At 39.5% G+C, this 23,754-nt stretch overlaps 1 protein-coding gene across 1 annotated transcript in view; it reads right to left on the reverse strand.

Annotated features, from left to right (window-relative positions):
- Positions 1-23,754, reverse strand: part of AHCY (adenosylhomocysteinase) — a 40,968-nt gene that overhangs the window by 11,143 nt on the left and 6,071 nt on the right. The window contains exons 2-7 of the mRNA XM_060772327.2: positions 20,184-20,374; positions 17,263-17,338; positions 13,256-13,408; positions 4,899-5,011; positions 3,206-3,413; positions 2,338-2,425 (exon numbers count right to left, since the gene is read on the reverse strand). Of these exons, the coding sequence (XP_060628310.2) occupies positions 2,338-2,425; positions 3,206-3,413; positions 4,899-5,011; positions 13,256-13,408; positions 17,263-17,338; positions 20,184-20,374 (829 nt within the window). The remainder of the gene's footprint in view (positions 1-2,337; positions 2,426-3,205; positions 3,414-4,898; positions 5,012-13,255; positions 13,409-17,262; positions 17,339-20,183; positions 20,375-23,754) is intronic.

Below are 23,754 nucleotides of genomic sequence, written 5' to 3' on the forward strand. Positions count from 1 at the left end.
AGGGACAGCAACTCATTTGTGTCATGGACCAAAGGAACTAGACATTGCTGGAACACAACCGCAACCCATTAATCTCTCTTTCTTTCACAGTTTTCATGGAAACATCTGGCTACTGTTTAACTAATCCTAACATTTTTTTAAAAAAGGGAAGAATGTTTAAGCCATTACCTATGATCCATCAGCTATGGTGAGAAAATATTTCTAACAAGCTCTGTGCCATAGTGAGATGCTTTTCTTTGTGGTTTAGATTAAAACTCCCACCATCCCCACTCACTATGTCCTTCAATCAAGTATTGTGGGACTTATCATCCCAATCATCAAAAGATAATCAGATTGGTTAAGTTTGGCTGCTTATAAGTTACATTTAGTTTATTTTATTTCATGTTTCATCATGATTGTTGTTTATTTGTTCCTGGCATTGAATGTTTGCCATTTTTGTTATACTTTAGAAACTGACTTGAGTGCCTCCAGGGAGAAAGGGCAGGGTATAAATAAATTATTATTATTATTGTTTGACACAGATTAATAAACAGCAAACAAGATCACTCTGCTGGCTGTTGTGTTGGATCACATGTCGGACACTTCCCAGGTGTCTAGGACTGTGTGATGTATCGGCAAATAATGTGTGCAGATTCGAGTAGGGTGGCCTTTTGCAGCTAACAAATGGTAATTTTGTCAGCACCAATTGTTTTTTAATGCAGGCCTAGGTCTTTAGGCACTGCACCCAATTCGCCAATCACCACTGGGACTACTTTTACTGGCTTGTGCCAGAGTCTTTGCAGTTCTATCGTTAAATCCTCATATTGTCTAAGCTTTTCCAATCACTTCTCGTCAATCCTGCTGTCGCTCAGGATTGCAACATCGACAATCCATGCTTTTTTCCCCCCCACGATTGTGAAGTTAGGAATATTGTGCTCCAAAACTCTATTATTATTATTATTATTATTATTATTATTATTATTATTATTGCCAACACTCCTTTTACAGTCAAACTTTGGCCTTTCCGGTTACCAACTCTATTGCTTCTTAATGTGTATGATGTGGATAATAATATTTAGATGTTTGAAAAGAAAGAATTTAAGGAGTTGTATGCATTATGTATACAAACATGATACCAGTTTGTATGAAGGCTAAAACAAGGACAAAATGTTTCACAAATAGTTCATTTACCTATGCTATCGTCAGACTTTATAACATTATAAAGCTGATCTGTGATGCCAAACAATTCATTCCAAACACATTCTGTTAAAACTGAAAGCTAGAATAACAGTGCAGACTCCGAATCTTGCTGATATCCATTCAGAGAACACATTTTATGTTATCAATACCCAGGCTAGGAATGCAGCCAACAAAACTCTAATTTTGGCTATAGTTCAAAGTCACCAGATATGAGTTCAGTGGGTATAGCAAAATATTCTTATTCAAATCTAGTCAGCAAGAGAGTCCAAAAGTGGCAGGCTCAAACCCAGCACCTCAATCAATGGCTGATACCAAATGAGAGACTCCCCCCTGGGCACACAGAAAACTGGATGACTTGGAAGGCGTTGAACAGACTGTGCTCTGGCACCATGAGATGCAGAGCCAATCTTAAGAAATGGGGCTACAAAGTGGAATCCACGGCATGCGAGTGTGGAGAAGAGCAAACCACTGACCACCTGCTGCAATGCAACCTGAGCCCTGCTACGTGCACAATGGAGGACCTTCTTGCGGCAACACCAGAGGCACTCCAAGTGGCCAGATACTGGTCAAAGGACATTTAATCAACTACCAAGCTTGCAAACTTTGTGTTTTGTCTGTTTGTTTTGTTAAAAATGTAATACAAATGTCTGGTAGCTCCTGATACGATAAATAAATAAATAAATAGCAAGTGTGTGAATTGAGATTAAAAAAGAAACTCTTCTTTCTCTTCTATGACCTGAAGAATTTATTTATACACACATAGAGCCAACATACACAATTAATGAAGTTCCGGTTTCAGGGATGGGCTAATACTAATAATTGTCCCATCTAGTTCACCATTTGTTTATATTTTATTATTACAGGATGCAGAATTAGATAGCATCAAGTTATCAAAATGCCCCAGAAACATATAAGGAGAATTAAGGCATCAGTGCTTCATTTACTGTCAAATGTTTGAAATATATTTTGGAAGTCGGACTCTGGAAATGGTCAGGCCAACATCTTACTTGCATTGGCAAAATGTGACACCATAGGCAAACAATCTATCAAGAAAGCCATGTCAGTGACTCAAAGGTACATCTGTTTTATGGTACTTCTGCTCATCTGTTTCTTATCACACACAGGGAAAACAGCTTTTAGCCAAAAGCTATACAGTACCTGCCCTGAATAATATCAGAACATCCAGTGGTGGTAACAAATATGTTGCCTTCTTTGCAGGCCTCTTCCATTGTTGTAACTTCATAACCTGAAGGGAAAAAAAGGAAATTACACACTGCGTTGTATCAGCAGGTTTTCTACAACATATTAGTATATATTTGTACTTTAGAAGGCCAGCAAACATGTATTAATTCAGAAGATTAATCAATAACAGATTCAGGTTAACTCTTGTAAATCTGCAAAACATCTGTCTAGATCTCAAGTGACTTATGGCACTCCTTGGCTTTTCCATTTGGCTATTGATTTTGCGGGTTTCTCTCTCTATTATACTACACAGCTAATTTTCAAAAATGGTCATGCCTACCCTTTTGCCATCTTTTGTATATTTATCCTACTTGTTTATTTCTAAATCTTTCTCCATAATGTTTAGGACAGCATCCACTGGTGTCAAATTTGTAGCTGTCCAGATGTTTTGGACTTCAGCTCCCAGCATTTCTGGCCATTGGACAATCTGGCTAGGGCATCTGGAGCTGGAGGGTCACAACTTTGACATTTACTTTATATTAGTCTATCCATGTCTATAAAATAAGGCTTGGCTGAGACACAATCAACACAAGAGATGAAATCATATGTAAGCACCTTTCAAAAATGAGATAACATGTTTAAAAAATGGAGAATTACAGCTGCAAGTTCGGAAGTAACAAAAGTATGAAACTCTTATAATGGGTTGCTCTAACCTCCAGTTTGCTAGTAATATTGAATTATCAATATCACAAAAAGATGCATGTCTAAAAAGTATACGACCAATATGAGAAGCTTGGCAAGCTCTGCCCTAGATAAACCACCCAAATGATTCTCTCCTTCTCACCTTCCATGGCTGCTTGCAAGGCATTGATTGGATCAATTTCTGTGATTATGACTCTGGCCCCAAAGTTTCTTAAAGCTTGAGCAGAGCCTTTGCCAACGTCACCATAGCCTGCCACAACAGCCACTTTCCCTGCAATCATGACGTCCGTGGCACGTTTGATTCCATCAATGAGAGATTCTCGGCAGCCGTAGAGATTGTCAAATTTACTCTACAAAGAGAAATAGACAAAGAAAGCTACACACACCTTCTGATTACAAAAAAATAATGCTCACAGCAAGTAGTAAACATACAGGTGACTATAATAAGCTAAATGCCTCCAAGTTTTCTCAATATAAAATTGACACTGTAAGCCAGGAATGGGAAATCTGTCATCTTTCAGGTGTTGTTGAACTCCAAAAGTCATCAGTTTCAGACAGCATGGCCAACAGTCAGAAATGAAAGCAGGTGAAATTAACCATCATTTGGAGGGCGACATGTTCTCCACCTTGACATCTTTAGCTTCCATATATGAAATAGCTACATTTCTACTACTTGGATCTTCCTGGGAAGAGATGCTATGACACAAACTTTCAAGAGAATCATTCTCTTGCAGACCCCTTTCATATAATCACTGTCTTCTGCATCCCATTACTATTTTTACTGCTGACTCATAAGGCTTACTGTGTACACTTGAGTATAAGCCGAGTTTTTCAGCTTTTCGGTTTTTTAGGTTGAAAAATCCCCCTCAGGCTTATACTCAAGTCAAAGTTATTCATTATTTTACTCTGTTGTTATTATTATTGTTGTTGATATTATATTTATTATTTTACTCTATTATTATATTTATTATTTTACTCTATTATTACATTTATTATTTTACTCTATTATTATATTCATTATTTTACTCTATTATTGTTATTACATTTATTATTTTACTTTATTATTACTTATTATTAATTTCCATTATTTTACTCTTATTTTTTATTACATTTACTTTTTAAATTATTATTGGAAGGATACATAAGCACATTTACATTGAAGGTTAGAATAATGGTTTAATCAGAGTTGGACAGTCTTAACTTACATTACAGTTTTATATAAATATTCGAAAACATTTAACCTACTGATGCCTCAATTAATTAATTTTATTGGTATCTATTTTTATTTTGAAGTTTACCAGTAGTTCCCCATCCTTGACTTATACTTGAATCAATACTTTTTTTGTGGTAAAATTGAGTGCCCCAGCTTATATTCAGGTCAGCTTATACTCAAGTATATATGGTATTTGGTATACTCCAGATATTCTTAATGACTACTGGCCATTCACCATGATGAATAGAGCCTTGGAGCATTTAATTCTTAACATTTTGAAAGCATTTGGGTTGCCTAATCCCAAGACAGAATGATGGAAAGAATGCCAAGTGTTTAAGCTGGGGGGAAAAAATAGTGCTGCAATATTACTGTACAAAAAATAGTGGAAAAGCCTTTATTATATTATGGGGCCAAGAATGACACTGTTGTGTTTTTCAACATTTCTGTGTAAGGTTCTCAGCCTTTCCCTCTCATTTCTTCTTAAGAATATTATTTCCACAGCTTGCATTTCTATTAAAGACAAGAAATACGTGGCAAGACATGGAAGAACAAGTCATGTTATAACTGAGATAGTCACTAAGGAAAGGAAAAACAAAACACCCAAGAATTCTGCATGCTTTACCTTGGTGACAGAGTCATTAACATTGATAGCTGGCAATTTCAGGGTTCCATTGGACTGCATTTTATAGAGATTATGGACACCAGTGGTTGTTTCCTCTGATACTCCTTTGATTCCTGAGTGAAAACAAAAATCCCACAATAGTGTTCACAGCAGAAGTCACCAAACTTTATAAGCAGGCTTGTTTGGAGGACACCTTAGGGATGTGAAGCAAGACAAACTTTCAGCATTATAGGCAGAATATATTCTAGGTCTGCTTCAGATAATTCCCTTCAGTGCAAACCTTTCCAAAATACAATGTGCCAGGATGTATAGTGCATTGGGGGGGACCTCTACAATATTTCCTCATTCATATCCAACAATGGCAATCTTGCACCCAGAAAGCCTTAAACTCTCTGACATCTCCAGTAGTATGAACTAAAATGGCATGGCCTAGAAAGATCTCTTCAGTTAAAGAAGACAGTAATGAATTAGACAGACCAATGAATTGACTGAAGAATTATTATTATTATTATATTATTGCTTCATATACCATAATACTACAAAATATGTGTGTTTTTTTTAAAAAAAATATTCATACTTGGGAGATGCAATACATAAAAATGCTATGATGCTACAATTTATCACACTGATTATAAAATGCTAACATGCTAACACAATATGCCCTTTATGTTCACTAATACTATTCTCTCATGTTCAAAACAGTAACAGGGGCCAAGAAGGGAAAACTAGTGGGAATTCATACCCAGCTATTGTAAATAATAATAATAATCTCTCCCCAAGTGGACTCGGGGTGGTTTACATACAAAAAGGCAAACTTTCGATGTTACAATCAAATCAAATAACCAGAACACATCAAATAATACAAAACAATACAAAATAACATCAGTCGTGTCAGGAGCGGCCGCTCCTGTTGTGAGAGAATTGGCCGTCTGCAAGGACGTTGCCCAGGGGACGCCCGGATGATTTGATGTTTTATCATCCTTGTGGGAGGCTTCTCTCATGTCCCCGCATTAGGAGCTGGAGCTGATAGAGGGAGCTCACCCACCTCTCCCCGGATTCAAACCTGCAACCTGTCGGTCTTCAGTCCTGTCGGCACAGGGCTTTAACCACTGCGCCACCGGGGGCTCTAATAACATCAGCAAACTTATAACAAAGAGAAGGAACCAAAATTAAAATTAAATAAGATAAGAATAAATGGGGAAAACATGACTACACTAATAAACATAATTACCCTGAACAATTGAACTACTAAAATACTTTAAAAAGTATCTATCATTGGTTGTGCTTTAAAATATTCCGTAGCCACCATAAAATATGAATAAATTAGCCAGCATTCCGGTGTGATTGATTTAGAGTGCGCTAGTCCTACTCCTCTCCATATGCTCAGGTGCATAAGTGTATATTTAGATTTTTTTAATGAGAGGAGGGTGGGGCCATTTTTTATTTCTTTAAGAAGGGAGTTACAGAGGCGGGGAGCGATCACGGAGAAGGCCCCCTTTCTCATTCCCACCAGCCACACTTGAGACAAGGGTGGGACCAAGAGCAGGGCCTCCTCCGCTGACCACAGTACATGAGTAGGTCTGTATAAGAAAATGTGATTTGACAGATAGCCTGGACTCAAACCGTTTAGCGCTTTATAGGTAACAACCAGCACTTTGTATTTCGCCTGGAAGCAGATCAGCAGCCAGTGGAGCTGCCACAACACGGGAGTGCTTCTCTCCCTGTACCAAGCCCTAGTTAATAATCTGAATTAATGGCATTCTCAGATGGAGTTTTCCACTGGTTTCTTCTAATGAATAGGGCTAGCTCCAGCATTGTACAGAATGAAGCACCTCCCCAAGACAGTAAATTATGGAATGTTGTGAGAAATTTGTTACAGTGCAACTGTACTGATAACATGAGATGCTTCTGGGATTTTCCACTTTATTTATCCAAATAGCTTGGCTCGCTTAATTTAGGATCAGGCCATCTCTGCTCAGGAAATTGTTAAGTGTCACCATTACCACAAAAGATAATGTAAACCCACTTCTACTATGAAACCATGATTTTGACAGCCAACTACAAACCACAATCTGAATCCTTATGCTCATAAACTCTGTGTTATTTGAACTATGGTTTATGATGATGTCTAAAGTTAAAACTGTGACTCATTCCCAGCTTGTTTCCTCAACTGCCCTCCCTAAAACAAAATAGGAAGGCAAGAAACAAACCAAAAACGGTGGTGATAGGGGATAATTTGATCAGTTATCTTCTGAGAATTTACAGCTTAAGCACAAATCATTATTTATCGTGATGGCTAAACATGTCCCTTAAAATGGCATAAAACCTATATACATTTAAAATGTGTTAGAAAGATTGAAAATATAGGGCTCCCCTTTATAAAGGTGCAACTGCAAAGCTCAATACATAATACAAAGATTACGTGAACAGGCAAAAGAAACAGGAACTGCTGCCAGTTTCATAAATGTCTCTAAGCAATTTTGGGAGCCTACGGGGGTCTATTTAACAAAAATATTTTCTATTGAATGGACACCTGTGGAACATTCCAGAAATGTATTAAGACGGCAATAAATGTGTCCTCCACTAACAAAGTTATATCACTAGAGTAATTTCAGGAATTATTCCAAATGCTTCTTCACATGAAGTCGTACACTAGATAATCACCTAGTACATATATTTCTATCAGCATTCATTTCACAGGACCGTACTTTCAAAGGGCTTTGTCTTCTTATGAGTCACAGATGTCAGACCTGTTGTTGTGCTTCAAAGTAGAGAGGATATTAAGGTAGGAATGTTAGGGGAGGAAGAGATGGTGCCAGTGGTTTTACTCTCCCTGGGCCCCTATATTAATTTGAAGTGCTTTGAAAGAGCCAGTTAGAAACAACTGGTTGCCTACGTATAATTAATGGCTTTTACATCCAAGAAATACTTAAGCACCACAGCCGATATAACATAACAAGGGACACAATCATTTCTTCTACAACATAACTGGTTTTAGTTAACTTTATAGCTAGAGAGCAGGAGTGGTCAAACTATGGCCCAGGGTCAATATGGGACTGGAGGTGGTTTTTGAAGCACTTTGCTCCTCCAGAATGCCTAGGCCAGTGTCTCTCAACCTTCCTAATGCTACGACCCCTTAATACAGTTCCTCATGTTGTAGTGACCCCCAACCATAAAATTATTTTCATTTCTACTTCACAACTGTAATTTTGCTACAGTTATGAATCATAACGGATGGATTTTGAATTATGACTCTGGACTTGGCTCTACAAAATGGTCTTTTTAACTTATGAAGTTTTAATTAATGTTTAATTGTGTTCTTATTGTTGTTGTTGGCATCTACTGGTTGCCAGTTGTAAGCCATCCTGAGGGTGAGACCCTCTGGGGGTGAGAAGGACAGGATGTAAATGTCTGAAATAAATAATGTAAATATCCGATATGAAGAATTCATTCATTGGGCCAAATTTGGCACAAACACCCAATATTAGTGCAAATGGGAATACTGGGGGAGGGATTGATTTTGTCATTTGGGAGTTGTAGTTACTGGGATTTATAGTTAACCTACAATCAAAGAGCATTCAGAATTCCACCAATGATGGAACTGAACCAAACTTGGCACACTGAACTCCCATGACCAACAGAAAATAGTGGGTTGAGTGGGCATTGACCTTGAGTTTTGGAGTTGTGGTTCACCTATATCCAGAGAGAACTATGGATTCAAACAATGATGGATCTGGACCAAACTTGGAATGATACTCAATATGCCCAAATGTGAAGACTGGCGGAGTTTGGGGGAAAGAGGCCTTCACATTTGGAAGTTGTAATTGCTGGGATTTATAGTTCACCTGCAATCAAAGAGCATTCTGAACTCCACCAACGATATAATTGGGCCAAACTTCCCATATACAACCCCCATGACCAATAGAAAATACTGTGTTTTCTGATGGTCTTTGGCGACCCCTCTGTCACCTCCTTATGACCCACCTAGAGGTCCTGACCCCCAGGTTGAGAAACACTAGTCTAGACGATACATTTTATGGCCAGCAATTCACCATTTAAATAAGCTGCAAGCCCCACACCCATCCAGTGCACCATTTATCAGTTTTCAAGACAAGTGGACTTACAGCCACTTCAAAGCCATCATTTGTTGCCAATCTGTGTGGATCTAAAAGGGTCTCTGGAGAGACAATTATCCTCCTAGATTTCCCACAGTTGCAGAGTGTGTACGTGGCATCATTCCACAGCAACTCAAAAGTTTTCCCATGAACCAAAGTTTTCAAGTGCTCTGATTATTTCTGAATGATAGGGAAAAGTTGTTTTTCAAAAATTATCACTATAATGCTAACTCCCTATGAGATGGGTGGGCTTGGAAATATTAACTAATCCCTAACTGGAATTTCACTTAAAAAGAAATACTGGGAAAACACAAATTTTCTTGTCTTCAGGCTTTCAAATTAAACACAGCACGGGCCTATAGAGACATGGAGAGGGAGGGATTTGTCAGTCAGCAAAAGTGTTACCAGCTGATTCTGAGACAACGTATTTGATGGCCCTTGTTGTGTTTTAGCAGATTATTGAATTTAAGAGGCTCCGTTTTCATCTGGAAGTACTGGTTGCCATTAAGGATATTGATATTTTCCCAAATGGGTTATCTTTAGAACTCTATATACCAATATTTACACATTGGCATAGTTCTCGTAATCTGACACCAACACCCAAATGACTGGAAATGGGAGAAACCATAACTAATCGACAACAGTGAGTTTGCCTTACCACGATGCAGAAAGGGGGGGGCGGGGGAGAGTGAAGACACTTTTGGTTGCCAAAGAAAGCCATTTAAGGCAACATCCTTCAAATTAGTGCCAGGTGTAAGAACATCTTGTGAGAATGACTTGAGGGGAAAATAGCAAAATGGATTATCAGGCACTTCCGAGGAATTCAAATGAATTCAATGACATTTTAGAAAGTTCTGCTGAAGAAGGAATTAGATAATGCCTGAGAAAAACAGGCTAGGCTTGCTAGGAACTATTCTAGTTCCCATCAGGTCTAGCCAGCATAGTCAATGGTGGAAGATGATGGTTGTTGCAGCCCTACAATTCCTGGTTGCTACACATCTGGAGGGCCATATCTTCTGCAGCCCTAGAACAGACAAAACTCTTCATTGAATCATACAGTTGAAAGAGATATATTTTGTGTCATCCAGTCCAACCCCCTGCCAAGAAGCATGAAGATAGCATTCAAAGCACCCAAGAAAGATGGCCATCCAACCTCCGTTGAAAAGCCTTGAAAGAAAGAGCCTCCACCACACTCCGGGGCAGAGAGTTCCACTGCTGAACAGCTCTCACAGTTAGGAAGTTCTTCCTAATGTTCAGGTGGACATCTTTAATAGGCATCTTTTGGTAATTGTTAACAGAATACCATATTGATAAATCTCTTGCATACGAAAGCTCATAGTGCATATACATTCAGGGATAATGAGCATAAAATACAGAAATACAGCTTTTGCAATACGAGTGTGGCAAATGTGACCCCGCCTGGGCAAACACGGCCTTATCACTAGTTTTTATGCTTTAGCAACCATTAAATTAGATAACTGTAATGGTTTGCACATGTAGTCCCCTTTGAAGACTAGTTGGAAACTGCACTTAGTTCAAACCATAGCTACCCCTGAGATCATGCAATAAGGACTTATTAATTCAGCACGTTAAATACTCAAAGGACCAATGTTTCTCATAGCAATAAATATCTTACTGCACATGGTTCAAAGCATAACTACCCCTAACTGATATCATGCAATAAGGACTTATTAATCCAGCACGCTAAATACTCAAAGGACCAATGGTTCTCTTTAAAGCAATAAGTATCCTACTGCACATGGTTCAAAGCATAACTACCCCTAACTGAGATCATGCAATGAGAACTTGTTAATCCAGCATGTTAAATACTCAAAGGACCGATGGTTTCCTTTAAAGCAATAAATATCCTACTGTGTATACTTCAAACCTTAGCAAACCTCAAACTGAGATCATGCAATAAGGATTTATTTCTCCATTATGTTAAAATACCTGAATTAGATATTCAAAGAACCAATGTTTCCCTTTAAAACAATAGATTAGCTTGCTGCCCAAGTATCAGAATAATCACCATTCCTGCATAAAATAAAGCTCATTTTGGATGCCTGTCATCTGAAATAGATTATATGGGAAAAGGCTTTATTGTGGTTTTCTTCACAATTACAAAATACGCAGCCCAATAAGACTCATTCCATGTTGCTGTTTTTCAACAGACTTTTTAACAATTGCTCCTGGATTTCATCGTAAGCTATTTTGGCGGCTCCTTCTGTAGTTTTGTTTATAGTAAAGGTTTCCCCGACATTAAGTCTAGTTGTGTCCAACTCTGAGGGGTGGTGCTCATCTCCATTTCTAAGCCGAAGAGCCAGCATTGTCTGTAGACACCTCCAAGGTCATGTGGCGGGCATGACTGCATGGAGTGCCATTACCTTCCCACTAAAACGGTACCTATTGATCTACCCACATTTGCATGTTTTCAAACTGCTAGGTTAGCAGAATCTAGGGCTGATGGTGAGAGCTCACCCTGCTCCCCAGATTCAAACAGCTGACCTTTAAGTCAGCAAGTTCAGCAGATCAGCGGTTTAACCCATTGTGCCACTGGGGGCTCCCTATATTTCTATTTATACTGCATACCATTTTTCTAATTTACATTTTATTATATGTTAAGCTATTCTGAGAACTTTTTTAGTTGAAAGATGGTTTATACATTTTAAAAATAGATAAAGAGTAGGAGCAATATGCATCAGATGATCGGATATAAGCTAAATCATACTGTTCCCAGATGTAACCAGGAATGGTCGATCATATGAAAGACGACAATAGGTATGACCATTTCCTAATTGTTTCACAATGTGCAATTTGGAATTCTGGAATTCAATTTGGAGTTCAAAAAACCTCTTCTCTGTACAATCCACATAAACAATCTAGACAACATGTATTGAACTTGGTTACCATCAAACACTGAACTTGGAGAAGTTTCCAACATACAGTTTTCCTGTGCAATGTCCCCCTCTAGTGGACCTGGTAGGGGAAAAAATAACTTTTCACCAGAGCTAAATTGGAGCATATCTATTCTAGGCTTGGGCCCAGATCACTTTTGACCAAAAGTGATTTGTAATATTCGGTGGTTCATTTATTATAATCCCCAAAAACAAAATGGGGAGGAGGGAACCGGAAATCCAGCCAAAATGAATCAAGAAAGCCAGATTTATCGGCTCCCGGAGAGGACGGAGTTAAGTGTGCAATATACCTGAGGCAGGGGGTCTGATGCGGGGGCTCCTGGAGAAGATGGAATTAACTATAGCATCTTTTCTCCCTCCCTGGCAGCGGAAGAGTTCCCTAGGCTCCTCCTCTAAAGAGGGCCCTGCTGGGAACTCGCTTTCCCAGCAGCACCTGCATGGAGCGGGCATTGAAAAGTCTCTGAGTTCCTCTCAAACCATGATGGGAGTTGAAGTTTTTTTCTCTATATCTATCTCTCAGCCAATAAAAGACCTGGTTGTGTCCATGTTCTGACTGACTGAGAATGGACACAACCAGCAACTACAATTCCCAAAATCTCTCTTGTGGTTGTCTTATTTTTAAAAATATTATGGTGAAAACTTAAAATAATTCTAAAGCACCAGCAGATTGTGAATTGTTCTGAAACTTGACAGGTCTGCAGTTGTAAATGGGGTCTAAAACTGAGATAGGTTTCATGCAGATACACCTTAAAATGACTGAGGATTGAGCCTTTAAAATTTCGCATCCAATGAGCCAAATCTTTACTGAATGAAAACGACAACACTCCTCCTGATTCGAGTAACTTCTCGGTAAACAGAATGAGGGGTTAACCAAAAAAGGACCCTGAAATGGCATGCTTTTTTGGTCAAAGTGCACAAGCCTAATCTCTTCTATCATCAATGCTGTTAAAGAGTCTTCCTATTTATTGGTGACATGCCCATCCAAGACTGTGGAACGATCTGTCAGAAAAGCTCCAACAGCTAAATGGGCTGCCAGAATTTAAAACACATTTGAAAATCAGTCAATTTTAATTAGTGATGTTCAACCTGCATTTTCTTTGCTAATTTTAATATGCATTTTACCTGTGTACATTTATTATATGTATTTTTACTACTGTTGTGTTTTATCTCGCTGTTTTAATTACATTGTACCCCAGCTCGAGTCCTGAGGAGAGGCAGGTAATTAGTAAATAAACAGTATTTTCCCAATAGCTCTGGCAGTTTCCTGGGTTATTGAAGAAAAGAGCTTTGAATCTCTGTAAGACTTGTAGAAATCAATACAAATTACCTTTCAAGAGCTGTGGATATTTGGTATGGACCAAGTTGGTGAGGTCTCCACCATCATCAAGAATCATATTCAGGGGCTGTCCATCCTTGAAATGCAAGGTCTGCTCAATACACCATATGTATTCCTCATCTGTTTCACCCTTCCATGCAAACACTAGGAACAAATCAAATAAAAAAATGTAATTAAGTATTTTTGCTTCTCAACAGTCCATTACTGCCTATTAAATGCATTCTGAAAATCAATGACAGTATATACCGCTCACACACTTATTAGCAATCTACCCTTGAGGCAACAAGAAAATGATGTCCGATTAGAGTGCAAAATCAAAATAATCTCATTATATTTTTAAAAAGAACCATGTTTTAACTGAGTCATGCACATTAAGACTAGCTCCTTCCAAATTGACATACTGCTTCTTATGTCACCAGCAACACAAATGGTACTATCAAATAATGACAGCAAGAGAAGCCCCTGCCTCAAATAATTTGTAGCGTAAGTAAGAACACCACGGAGACTACAGGAGGAAGAAAGTGCACTTGTTAGATTTGGAGACATCTGATAAAGGTGGTTTTTAAAGAGGAAAAGGAAGTTTATTTATTTATTTATTTTTATTTATTTGCTTTATTTCTATACCGCATATTTCAGCCCAGACAGGCGACTCTATGCGGTTTACATGGTACAAATTATTAACAGTGTCAGTACAATTAAAACGCAACAAGTGCGACAAACAGGAACAACAACATCAATCCACAACAGTTAACAAAACAGAACAAGACAGTCAACACACACAATGCCTCAGTGAAATCAGATCCGTTCTCATAATCCTTGTGCCATTCCTATGTTCCATTTACCGTCTTCCTTGATTGATTGCACTGTTCAACCAAATGCCTGTTCGTAAAGCCAGGTCTTAACCTTTTTCCGAAACGCCAGCAACGAAGGTGCCTGCCTGATGTCTACCGGCAAGGCATTCCATAGCCGAGGGGCCACCACTGAGAAGACCCTGTCTCTCGTCCCCGCCAAGCGCGCCTGTGGCGCAGGCGGGACCGAGAGCAGGGCCTCCCCAGACGATCTTAATGTCCTGGTCGGTTCATAGGTGGAGATGCGTTCGGAGAGGTAAGTGGGGCCAGAACCGTTTAGGGCTTTATAGGCTAAAGCCAGCACCTTGAATTGTGCTCGGTAGCGAATTGGCAGCCAGTGGAGCTGGCTCAACAGAGGAGATAAAACAGAGTTGTTTCGTTCCAAGTCTGTACTCTCAGGTCTTGTGGCTTCCATAGTACTGCAGGAGTAACAAAAACCCTTGCTCTTGGCCCCACAGTTTGGGTCTTATGACACATCCTCCCAAAGAAATAACCACCATATTTGGAGTAGTGTAGTTCTTCAGCAGCACAACAGTCTTGTGGCAGTTTAAAGACTCAAACTTTTATTAGAGCAAACATTTTAATTAGATTGAGTTTATTAGCCTTCCCTGGGATAGCTGCGCAACCCTGGTTTGTTTCCAGACATATACACCCAAACTTTAAAAAAAAAAAAAAAACCTTGAGAACTATGCCCCTGAAAACCACTGGGAGGCACAATTCCCCTAAACAAAACAGCTGTCTCTTTGCTCCAAATTGCATCAACAAGTAGTGGAAGGCCTCCAGGATGCTTATGAAACAGGTGAGCAAAGCCCTTATACCATTCTAAGACAGTGTTTTTCAGGCTATGTGTCCTATTGATTTTATGCTTAGTTATACGGTGTTGATTTGTGATTTGTTTACATATGTAAGGCAATGAATTTTGCCGTATCTCTGTGTAAACCACTTTGAGTCCCCCAGGGGTGAGAAAAGCAGTATATAAATACTGTAAATAAATAAATGTGATGTGGAGGGCTGGCAATGATTTTTCCAATGTGCTAAGCTCTCGTACAGGTAGAGTATCTCTTATCCAAAATGCTTGGCAACAGAAGTATTTGGGTTTCATATTTTCTGGAACATTTGTATATACAAAAGCTATCTTGGAAACGGTTCCCAAGTCCAAATGTTAAATTCATTTATGTTTTATATTCACTTTAAACATATGCCTTATAGTAATTTTATCCACAATACTTTTGAATAGGAAATAAAGTTTGCACATACTGAACCACCAGAAAGCAAAGGGTCAGTATCTCAGATGCCCGTGTGGACAATTCTGGAGGATTTGGGGATTCCTGATAATGGATGCTTAACCTGTACTATATCTGTGCCCATTAGGTACAAATGTTTATTTCTTTCCTAGGGCCACCACTTTGAACTGTGCCAAAAACAGAGAAGCATTGCGATCTCAGCCCATTTTTAAGGCAAGCAATGTGACTGCAGACTTGCCTGATTTTTGGGATTGTTGCAAAAGTTAAAACTGGAAGCAGGAAGGGACTATATTCACCTAGAGTTCTTGGTGGGGTGGAAAGGACAAGAAAATAAACCCATAAAAAGTGTCTGCCCACTTTTCTTTTGTTGATCAAATGTACAGTCTGTCCCTGTAGAATCAATGTAGTTTAGCACCACTTTAACTGCCATGGCTCAATGCTATGGAATAATGGCATTTGTAGTGTGATGAGCCACCAGCACTCTGGCATAGAGAAGACTAAAGAGATTGTAAAACAACAACTCCCATAATTTCAAACCCTATTGAAACGGATGTCTTCTAACAGATGTGACAACAGAGTAAGTATGATTCCATGGCAGAAGCACAGCATAGGATCCCCTGGAGGACCTAGAAATATCCCAGACATGACATACATTGCTAATTGTATGTAGATAAAAATGTGGGTATCAGTCCCATGGGTACGGGAGCCATACCCATGGGACTTTTGGGTACTTTTGAATAATCAAACATAATGAATTTCATGTAATAAAGTGAATTTCAATCTCTAAATGATGGTCTTTCAACCTTTGTGCACATTTCTGGGGGGGGGGGGGGGGTTTGGGGAGGGGGTTGAAAAAATGAGGGTTTTTTTCACTATGTCTTCAACATTTCCAGAAATTTGACAGTTCTTGAAGGGAAAAAAAAAAACATGTTTTCAGTGTAGGGATGCACAGTGCACCCTTTATCATCTGTATTGATCTTTTATATATCTCTTAATAATGTAAAACTCTGGAACCAGCATAATTCCCAGAAATCCTTACTTGCATCAGAGCCATCTCATTATTCATTATTTTGCAGCACCAAATAGCAAACAATTTCACCTATGGAAGCTTTCAGTAACATGTGTGTTCTTAATACATTTTGTAAAGTGAGTCAATCAGGAACAGGATAGCCTTTTACAACCCTTCAAATTCACAATGCTGTGAATTGCAGTTTAAGACATCAGGAAAGGAACAAGTTAGGGAACTTGCCAGGGTTCTAAAATGCACAAGGCAGGGTTTCCCTTCAGTTCTGCCACCATCTGAAGCTCATTTGGTGAGGACATAAGAGACAGCCTTCTAGGATGGCACATTCTTGCTCTCCTTCTGCTGGCAGAAGGCTTAAGCAGGCTTGTAATGTATTCGTATTTGCAGGGAGTCTTCTTATATGGAAAGTCTGCTTTATTTTTAATCTTTAGTTGTCTTTAATAGTTTTATAATTTTTAATATATCATTTTAGAATAATTTTAATTGTGTGGGGTTTTTTAGTCCCACCTATGGTCTACTTTTGAAGATGGCATATAAACTAAACAGACATACAGAAAACAGACAGAATCTAAAAAGACTTGTGGTAATTTCTTAATTTATTTTATCCTACAATTACAGCAGACAAACTGCTTAGTGAAACAGCTGTTGCTTTTTTTATTTCCCTCGCAGCTGATGCACCAGAAGAATTCTGCCTCTTCAGCATAGCATTCCAAATGGGAAATCACTTTCGCTTGGAAATAAAACACATTTCCTTCTGCTCCAATGCTAGCCTGACAATGCACCACTTCCAGTGCTCCAGACTCTATATTATTCAATACGAACTGGGCGGACTGAACAAACTAAATTGTCAGAAATCAAACTGTTAACAAAGCAAAGTATTACCAGGAACTCCTGTTTTAGCAATAGCTGCAGCAGCATGATCTTGAGTGGAGAAAATATTGCAACTGGACCACTGCACCTGCAAAATAGTTAAAATATATCCACAGGCTATTAGCCGTTTGTGGCATTCATTTTATTCATATAATATATATAATACATGGACAGATGAAGACAAACACACAAAGAAATATGTACACAATTATTGAAGCTTGCCCAAAACCTTTCTACTCTATGAGTAATTTTTTTTATTTAATTTTTTTTTATTTTGAAGTATTACATAAAAATATTTAAAGCTTATCAAGATTGGAGTCAAGAAATCAGAACAAAAACTGGGCCTTGGAAGGGACTAGAGAGAATTCTGAATTGTAAAGATGTATAACAAATACTAAAGAGTTAAGATTGTTGATGTCATTGTAATTCTGAATTCTTTGTATGTCTGCAGAATCTGTATGACCACAGCCATAATCTACAGGGGTTAGTTTCCTGTTGCATGACAGCATTCATGGGGGATCTAAACCTGCTGTGGCACCTGTGAATCTTTGGTTGTTTTGGACTACAACTCCTATGATCCATAGGCTATGCTGGCAAAGACTGGTGAAAGCTGCAGTCTAACAACTGGAAGGCCAAAGTTATCCATAGCTGTTCTCAATGTTTATTGTCAGTGTCATCTTTTTAACTAAACACTTCCCTGTGAACATGCTTCCTTCCAAACATAGTTGTCAATCATTGTCACAATTCAGGAGTTGGGCTCTTCTGGAAGGGTACAATCCCATCTCCCCTCTTGCAGCCCCTCACCTCACTTCCTAAAGGCTGAAAAATCTCACAAAGCAGTTTATGGAAGCACAGAAGCTAGAGGGAAGAGGGAAAGGAAGTTCCACTATTTTCAGACGCAGGTGGTACAGCTGTAAGATTTAGGTCCATGGCCACAAGAGACCTGCACTAAAACCTTCATTCCTTTAAGAGGATTGTGTTTCCTCAATTTAATCTCTAATTAAGAAAATGCAAAGTTGATCTGAAGTAGCAGTTTCCATATTCCTTATAATGGAATAGCTATGTTTTCTTGGAACCATGCTGTCCACCACAATTGTTCGCTCTTGGTTAGCTGTCTAATTTTGATTGAAATCAAAGGTTCTCGTGGACCTTTAAGCGGCCTTCAATACTGTAAACCATGGTATCCTTCTCATGGGAATGGGCCTTGGGGGTACTGTGCTGCAGTGCTTCCAGTTCTTCCTTGAGGATCGTATCCAGAAGGTGTTGTTGGGGGACAGCTGCTCAGCTCCACAGCCATTGTCCTGTGGAGTCCCCTACAAGAAGCTGTTGTGCGAGATCATCTGGAGTTTTGCAGCTCGATATCATCCGTATGCAGATGATGTCCAACTCTACTACTCCTTTTTACCAGCTACTAAGGAGGCTGTTCGGGCCCTGAACTGGTGCTTGGCCGCTGTATCGAGCTGGATGAGGGTGAACAAATGGAAGTTGAATCCGGACAAGATAGAGGTATTCCTAGTCAGTCGCAAGGCTGAAAAGAGTATAGGGTTACAGCCTGTGCTGGATGGGGTTACACTCCCCCTGAAAATGCAGATTCACAGTTTGGGTGTCCTCCTGGACTCATCACCGAGCCTGGAATCCCAGATGTCCGTGGTGACTGGGGGGCATTTGCACAAGACTTGTGCACCAACTGCGCCCATACCTGGGGAAGTCTGACTTGGCCTTGGTAGTCCATGTTCTTGTTACATCCCATTTAGACTACTGCAACACACTCAATGTAGGGTTGCCTCTGTAGACTGTTTGAAAGCTGCACGTAGTCCAACGTGCTGCAACCATGTTGTGAACAGGAGCGTTGCACAGGGAGCATACAACCCCCGTTGCGGCAACTCTATTGGCTTATAAAGCCTTAAACGGCTCCGGTACAACTTACCTGTCCAAAAGTATCTCTATCTATGAAGCAGTTCATAGATTAAGATCTTCCAGAAAGGTCCTGCTCTTGGCCCCATCAGCCTCACAGGAGTGGTTGGTGGGGACGATAGACAGGGCCTTCTTGGTAATGGCCCTACAGCTGTGGAACTCCCTCCCGAGTGAGGTCAGGTTGGTCCCCTCCCTCCTGACCTTTAGGAGACAGCTAAAGACCTGGTTGTGGAACCAAGCGTTCAGTTGATCATAGGAATATTTAAAGTTAAAGTTGAAAGTGCAAGATCCAGGAGTGTTTACGGACAATGGCTAAGTCTTTGTGTGATATGTGATGTTATTTTACGTGATGTGTTTAATAATGTTTAATGTTTTATCAGAGGAAGGTCAATTTTTATATTTTATACTGTTTTTATCGATGGCATGGAATTGTTGCCAACACTGTGAACCACGTTGAGTCCCCTTCGAGGTTGAAAAGGGCAGTATATAAATACCACAAATAAATAAGTAACTTAAATCACTTCTCTGAAAGGCTTGATTTTAGTTATTGAAATGAGTTTAAACTCTTAGTAAGGAATATTGTATTTATTTAAACAGAAGTGCATTGTTTAATAAAATACATAAAGAGATGTAGGTTTCAGGAGAAGGTAGGTACATACTAAGCAATTATTCTGAATGGTTTTCAGGTCAATTTTTATTTCACCAAAAATTGGATTCCATGTATTCACACTCCTTGTTTAGGTTTTCTCTATCCTTTGCATTTAGAAAGCAGCAAAACTGAGAGAGTAATAAATATCTACTACATATTCATCTCCAGAAGTTATACAAGTTCTTTCCGATCTCCACAAACTGTTAACATATTCTTAGAATTAGAAGTTTTATTATTAGCATGCAAGTGGATATCCTTGGCCTGGGTTACTTTTCCCCCTATGAACTGCTTTAAGAAAACCCAGATAAATATTTAATTGTAAAAAAAAAAATAGGATCCAATCAAAATAAAGTGCCGAGTGCAACCTTACCTCAGCTCCCAGGGCCAACAGAGTTTCAATGAGAACGGCTGTCTGCACAGTCATGTGTAGGCACCCAGCAATGCGGGCCCCTTTCAGAGGCTTTGTCGCAGAGTACATTTCCCGCATCTTCATCAACCCTGGCATCTCATTCTCGGCAATCTCCAGGGCTTTCCGGCCCCATTCTGCAAGACTGATGTCAGCTGTAAGCCAAAGAAGCAACAGGTGGTTGGAACACACAAGAAGGAAACTAATTCATTCACTTTCTCCAGTGAACACCAGCTGCACAACTGCTATAAAGCTATCAAGACAGACAGCACTTAACAGCTGGGGGAAAAGAGTAAGGGACCTTTCCCAATACCCTCTTCACATATTAGGGAAGAGATTAAGTTTCTGCAGGTCCTGAACCAGTGCTTAGCAGCTGTAATGGTCTGAATGTGGGCGAACAAATTGAAATTGAATCCAGACAAGACTGAGGTAGTCCTGGTCAGCCGAAAGGCCAAACAGGGTATAGGTTTACAGCCAGTGCAGGATAGGGTTACACTCCCCCTGAAGGAACAGGGTCACAGCTTGGGAGTTCTTCTGGATTCATCACTGAGCCTGGAACCACAGGTTTCAGCGGTAGCCAGGGGAGCATTCGCACAATTAAAACTTGTGCACCAGCCAGATTCCTCACTGGAACAGCGTACAGGGAACACACAACCCCCCTGTTACGTCAGATCTACTGGCTGCCAGTATGCTACCAGGCACAATTTAAAGGGCTGGCTTTGGCCTATAAAGCCCTGAATAGTTCTGGCCCAACTTACCTGTCCCTTTACGAGCCAGTTAGAGTATTAAGATTGGCTAGGGAGGCCCTGCTCTCAACCCCTCCCCCTTCACAAGTGCAACTGGTGGGACAAGAGACAGGGCCTTTTCAGTGGTGGCCCCTTGGCTATGGAACTCCCTCACCTATGACATCAGACTGCCCCCCCCCCTTCCTGGTCTTCGGGAAAAATTAAAGTCCTGGTTTTTTACACAGGCATTCGGGGAGTAGTGTAATATGGATTCTGACTTGAATGTAGCAGCTTGAATAATATGGGACTGGGCTTTATGTTTTTGATTTGTTTTTACATTGTTTTTGTTGTATTTATAGTATATGTTTTTAACTATTTTATAATTTGAGATGTATGAGTGTTTATTTGTATGTACGATGTGGCATTGAATTGTCCCATAATTTGTACGCCATTCTGAGTCTCCTTTGGGGTGAGAAGAGCAGAGTAGAACTATAGAAAATAAATGTATTACAACTTAAGTAATTATCTATTTTAAAACAAAATAAGGACAAGTAAGCAGCTGTGAGAATATAACTAGACCTATGTTTCACATTGAGTGTTTTGTGGGATTGTGTCACACTCATGCTAGTACAACACGAACTACTATACAATATGGGCTCTCTGGTGAAAAAATGATAACCACCAAGTCAATGCTTCTGCAAAACATGTTAAGACGGGAACTCCTTGAATAATGGTCAGTTGAAAAGCTTGCCACACACCTGTTCCTGCATGGCAGGGGTTGGGTTAGAATTCCTAGGATTCTACAACAGGATAATAATGTGCTGAAATAAGCGATATTCTTCATAAGATGGAAAACCACCAATGAACAACAGATGCTATATTTTAGACCAAGGAACTGGTCAAACTATCTCTGAGTACTTCTTGCCTAAGAAACCCCTTTGAAATGCAGATGATATGAAAGCACACACAAACACATACATTTGCAAGAAAGCACCAGGGCTATTCTACTAAACACAGGTTGTAAAGTCTTGTATAAATTTGTCAGACATGTCTTAAGGTTTATGACCTGTATTTGCCCTATATTGCATCACATGCTACTCTTATCGGAATCGCAGGCTAACTCTTTATGTCAACAGTTTGTGCTCCCAATTATTCAAACAGCCTTAAACGCAATTCAGTTATCAGACAACTGACAAAACCTAAGAAGAAATAATGAGAGAATGGTTAAAACATATGAAAGAAACATCCCACACATGTATATATTCATGCCAATCTCCCAAATGGAAGCATACTAAGAATGCCTCATATACACACAAAAGGCACCAGAAAACACAGAGGGAAACTTCTTGCCCTTCACGTTGCGCAGATTCTAAGAATTGCTATTTTTCTGTACTAGAGGCATCTGACTTGCCATTGCTTGGAGCCTTTTAAACAGAGGCTGGATGGCCATCTGTTGGGGGTGCTTTGATTGTGTGTTTCCTGTATGACAGGGGGTTAGACTAGATGGTCTTCCAGATCCATTCTATTATTCTATTGCTGGAAACTTAATTCTAAATTATGATAATCTCTAGTCTGATCCAACAAACCAGCTGTTATGAACATGCTCCCTACATTTTCTCTTAAATTAGAGATACTAAGGAGCTTCCAGAATGCCTGAACTTGTCACACTGACCATCAGAACTGTCCCAGCTTAAACAATTGTAAGCCTAAAGACTAACCTGGAAAGACTATAAAAACCCACTTTTGCCACATGTGTATATGTGATTGCTGGGAATTAATACTGCTTTGAAAACACCAAGTCATTTCCAATTCCTGATGAAAGTAAAACTCCTGACAAAGCTGAAACCATAAGTTCTGTGGAATGATTCCCATAAGTGAACATGAGCAAAAAACCACAAGATTTCATAAATGCAAAGAAAATGCTGCTTCAAGTACAGGGCAGGCGTTGGAATAACTTGTACATGGTAAACAAAATGAACTGCTATCTATGCTCATGTCCAACTTGTGCTTCTCCATCACAATTGCCATTCATTTGGGGGGAGAAACTTGAAACAGGATTTGTAATGTTAATTCCCTTGTGATCTTCTTACTCTACTTGCTGTTATTTCATTAACCTAAATTGCTTTTGTCTTGTCAGCAATTGCTGCTGCACTTTGTACTTCAAAGGCTTCCGCTAGTGATTTGCTATTATTGCAAAAGTATAAACTCGCAAATTCAACAGGCACTCGAGCATATCCCATTTTAGAAGCTAACCAATGTCAGCACTGGTTAGTACAGATGGTTACAAACAAGATACCATATTTTCCGGCGTATAAGATGACCCCCAACTTTCCCAGTTAAAATATAGCATTTGGGATATACTCGCCATATAAGGCTACCTCTCTTCCAATGCACACCATATAAAAATTTAAAAAGCATCAGATTTTAATTCAATATGATAATTTTTCTATTACTGTACCTCCTTCTCTGCCTCTCAGATATCACACATGTGCACCTACACTGCTTCACTCCAGTCTTCAGGAGCGAGACCTGAGAGGCAGAGAAGGAGGTACAATAATAGAATACAAGGGCTGGCCAGACAGGTAAAAGAGGTGTGTTTTTCTGGGCCAGAGCCACTCTATCTCTTTTTTCCATACCCCGGGCGCCCCAGACCCCTGCAGCTTGCTCTGTCCTTCGCTTACACTTTCCCAGTGAGGTGCCCCTTCACATCACCATTGGGACTGCATTAAGTCCACGAATCCTGATGAATGGATTTTCTTCTACTGTACTTGTACAGCGTCACCCTTAATGCTTTCATACAGTCGCTGCAT

Source organism: Anolis sagrei, chromosome 4 (genome assembly GCF_037176765.1).
Source record: "Anolis sagrei isolate rAnoSag1 chromosome 4, rAnoSag1.mat, whole genome shotgun sequence".
NCBI lineage: Eukaryota > Metazoa > Chordata > Lepidosauria > Squamata > Dactyloidae > Anolis > Anolis sagrei.